Consider the following 3,844-nt stretch of genomic DNA (forward strand, 5'->3'; position numbering starts at 1 on the left):
TGCAACAACTTACAACAGAGTGTTGGAGAAAATAGGGCAGATGTCTCCTTTTTGGCATTTGGTGGCAATATTAAGCCTTCAGAATGTGTTTTCAGAGACATCAGTGACTATTGCAAAAAGAGTTTTGTTTTCAGAAACATCGTTGACTATTGCAATAAGAGTTTTGTTTCAGAAACATTGATGACCGACATTGCAAAAAGCATCTCTGCGTATGGTCCCTCTTTGCAACAAGAGCATTGTTTCAGAAACACCGTTGACTATTGCAACAAGAGGTTTGTTTCAGAAACATGCCACTCAGGGCTGGGAGGATCTAGCAGGGAGGGCTCCCCGGACACCGACAACACCGACGGAGTAGCCGTTTGCTACACCACACGCCGCTGGAATGACGACCGGGCCGCACGGATCTCATGCATTGTTGCCAAGAGGCGGCAAAGAAAAAAGGAGGGATGAAAGTGGGGCGGCGAAGCCCTGCCTCGCCGGTGAACGACGACTATCAGAGTGGGCCGGCGGCGGGCATGGGCGCCCATGATACTGGAGAGCATCTCCCTTGTGGTGCTTATTCAGGACGAAAAGATTGAGAGAGATGGGGATAAGGTAGACTAAGGCGTGCTGTTCCAAAAGACGTGGTGGTGGGGTCCATTGGGGACGCGTGTCGCACAACCGAGGCGGTAGGGGACGCATGTCGCACAACCGAGGCGGCGGACGCGTGGGTGATTATCAACCGTCTGATAAACGTTTTCCAAAAATAAAACCTAAATGACCCTATAAAAAGTAAAAACCCTAAACGAGAAACCCTTCCCCGGTCACCACCACCCCACCTCTCTGTCCTCTCCCTTGTCTGTTCTTCTCGAAGCTGGCGGCGCACACATCGATCTCTCCTGATCTCCACCCCAGGTACAGGTACCCTAGTCAGTTTCCCCCACATCTCTCCAGTTTCTCAGATCTCGCCGTGCCGGCTTCATCCCCGACCTCTCCCTTCTCCCCCTCAGCTTTACCCACAGTGCGCGGTGGGCCGCTCCCAGCCGACGCCTCCTCCTTCACTGGTCCGGCCCCTACCGCGCTCGCGTTGCTCCTCACCGGGTCTGCGGGAGACACCGACTCCATCATCCGCCTGCTCGTCGCCACTTCCCACCTGTCTACCTCGTCCTCATCCTCGACCGCGCAGCCCCCGCAGGTGGGCTGTTTCTCGTCGGTCAATATGTCTCTTCTCGACATTTAACCCATTCCTCGTTAGTCAGCTGTATATAAACAAAGGCAAACCTCCCATCTTGCCTTGCCAGTCTTACATCCTAGCTACCTCAGCCCGACCCCATAATGGCGAAGCGCCGGAAGGTCACGTCCGCAATTGTAGCTGAAGAAGAAACAGGGACACATGTGATCAAGATCGATGGGTACTCAAGAACCAAGAAGTTGCTCAAGACTGGCAAATGCAAGGCATCTATCCCTTTCATGGTCGGAGATCATAACTGGGTTGTGGAGTATTACCCAAACGGTAACAAGTATGCAGATGGTTACGCGCCTGGGTTCATATCTGTTTATCTGGTTCTTGATTCCGCTGGTGCCAAAGATGTGAATGCAGAATTCACCTTCAGTGTTCTTGACAAGGGTGGAGAACCAGTGCCTTCATACATCAAATCTGTGTCACCACATATCTTCCCCAGCAAAGGTTCAGATTGGGGTTTTGCTAATTTCATCAAGCAGAAGGATTTGGAGAGATCAGTTCATCTAAGTGGCGACAGTTTCAGAATCAGGTGCGAGGTCACTGTCGCGAAGAAGATCCGCAGCGAAGAGACGCATACAATTCAGTATGTTGTGGTTCCTCCAAGCAACTTGCATCAGCAGCTCGGTGGCCTACTGAATAGCAAGGATGGGGCAGACGTGGTCTTTCGAGTCGGTGGAGAGATATTCTCGGCCCATAGGTCCGTGCTCGCTGCTCGTTCACCAGTCTTCAAGGCGGAGCTCTTTGGTGCCATGAGGGAGAAATCTGGTGAGCCGATCGAAATTGATGATACAGAAGCTGATGTGTTCAAGTCCTTGCTCCATTTCATCTACACGGACTCACTCCCTGAGAGCACTCATCAAGATGCAATACAAGATGAAGCTGTGATAGCTAGCCATCTACTTGTAGCGGCAGACAGATACAACATCGAGAGACTGAAGCTGATATGCGAAGAGAAGTTGTGCAATCACATTGACACCAAAATGGTTGCCACGAGTTTGGCTTTGGCCGACCAGCATAACTGCCATGGACTCAAGGAGGCTTGCTTTGAGTTCCTCGCTTCTCCTTCCAATTTGGAGGCAATGATCGCAAGTGATGGTTACCAGCATCTCAAAAGCAGTTGCCCGTCTGCTCTCAAAGAGCTCATTGCTAGATTCTTGCCTGTTGAGCTGATAGCAGCCAAGGATATCATCAGGTCAATTTGATTAGTACTTGTGTGTGTGGGTACTGATGATCATATCATGTATGAAGTAAACTTATTATCTTTTTAGTGTGTGCCCTCAAAGAGCTGACTGCCAGACTCTTGCCTATTGAGCTAACAGCAGCCAAGGCTATTCTTAGGGCAATTTTAATTAGTACTTGCATGTTTGGGTACTACCGATCATATCTCAAGTAAATTTCGTGTATATTTTGCTAGTATCAATCTATTCTATATATGCAGGTAGAACTGGCACTTTTGGATTCTGCATTAATGCCGTGTTTTTTGTATGCACTTTGATTGGTCTGTGCGGAGACGAGTCTTTTTTCGCGTGTTGTATCTTTATTTTGATTGCAATCCTTTTAGTACTTCGATTGGTGTGTGTGGAGACGAGTCTTTTTTTCGCGTGTTGTATCTCTATTTTGATTGCAATCCTTTTAGTTATTCTTAGTTAGAACATGCATGCGTGTACAAACCAGCCGAAGTTTAGGCACGATGTATCCCTATTTGTCATGTTCCGGAAGTGAAAATATCACCTCTCTAGTATCCGAGTTTGGCATAGGAGTTTTGCTTGATTGAAGTGATCTAAACCTTTCTTAGCTTATGTTGCTCGTCCTTTGTTTAGTGATCCCAAGCGCACAGTTTTTAGCCATGAACTGAGTTTTTAGCTGAAAATAAGTGGAGCAAACCGGATCCTCGTTTCGTTAAGCTAAATGTTGATGCAGCTTTCTTCCCAGATGAGGGGGTGGGGCTACGGCTGCCATACTTCATGATGATAAAGGAACTTTCTTGGCGGCCCAATGCAAATTTGTCTCAGTCGCAGCGGACGTAATTACCACAGAAGCAATGGCTATGAGGGATGGGCTTGTTTTCACTAATTCTCTTGGCTTTAACCGGTTAGAGGCAGAATCAGACTCCCTACAGGTGATCAATTTTTGCAATGGACAAACTAGATGGTGGGTCTCGGCGGTTGCAATTTTTGTAGTGTGTGGATATTAGTACCTTGATCAGGAGGGTCATCTTTAAGCATTGTTATCGTTCATGTAATCAAGCGGCTCATTTGCTAGCTAACTTCTCTTATTATAGTATAAGACTTCATTTAGTTGGTTGGACGAGCTCAGCAAGCTCGATTTAAGCATGTTTTGACATTAATAAAGCTAGCCATGATAGTCTTCCCTAAAAAAACTGAGATAAACCATGTCTTTATGTAGGGCCGTAAATCCTATTAGCTAACGGCCTATTTTATTCGAAAGATTTTTAGAGGATTCTTATCCCTAGAAGATTTTCCTATATGGATTGTTTGATTCGTGTAAATGCAAATCATTTTATTCATATGATTCCTTTGTATTAGGTTTCGTAGGAAAAAAAAATCATCCACTCTAACCTCTTTGGACGAATGGTACGCTTTTCTTCTGCATAATCATACA

At 46.7% G+C, this 3,844-nt stretch overlaps 1 protein-coding gene across 1 annotated transcript; it reads left to right on the forward strand.

Moving 5' to 3' along the window:
- Positions 1 to 818: 818 nt before the first annotated feature.
- LOC109759679 (BTB/POZ and MATH domain-containing protein 1-like) lies at positions 819 to 2,635 on the forward strand. Its single transcript, XM_020318507.4, has one exon. It carries the CDS (start codon positions 1,315 to 1,317, stop codon positions 2,422 to 2,424), a length of 1,110 nt encoding a protein of 369 aa, XP_020174096.1. The 5' UTR covers positions 819 to 1,314; the 3' UTR covers positions 2,425 to 2,635.
- Positions 2,636 to 3,844: the final 1,209 nt, after the last annotated feature.

Source organism: Aegilops tauschii, chromosome 5, assembly GCF_002575655.3.
Source record: "Aegilops tauschii subsp. strangulata cultivar AL8/78 chromosome 5, Aet v6.0, whole genome shotgun sequence".
NCBI classification, from domain to species: Eukaryota; Viridiplantae; Streptophyta; class Magnoliopsida; order Poales; family Poaceae; genus Aegilops; species Aegilops tauschii.

What these genes read in the sequence shown, in the direction of transcription:
- LOC109759679 (XM_020318507.4), top strand. Translation starts at nt 1,315, where the DNA reads ATGGCGAAGCGCCGGAAGGTCACGTCCGCAATTGTAGCTGAAGAAGAA.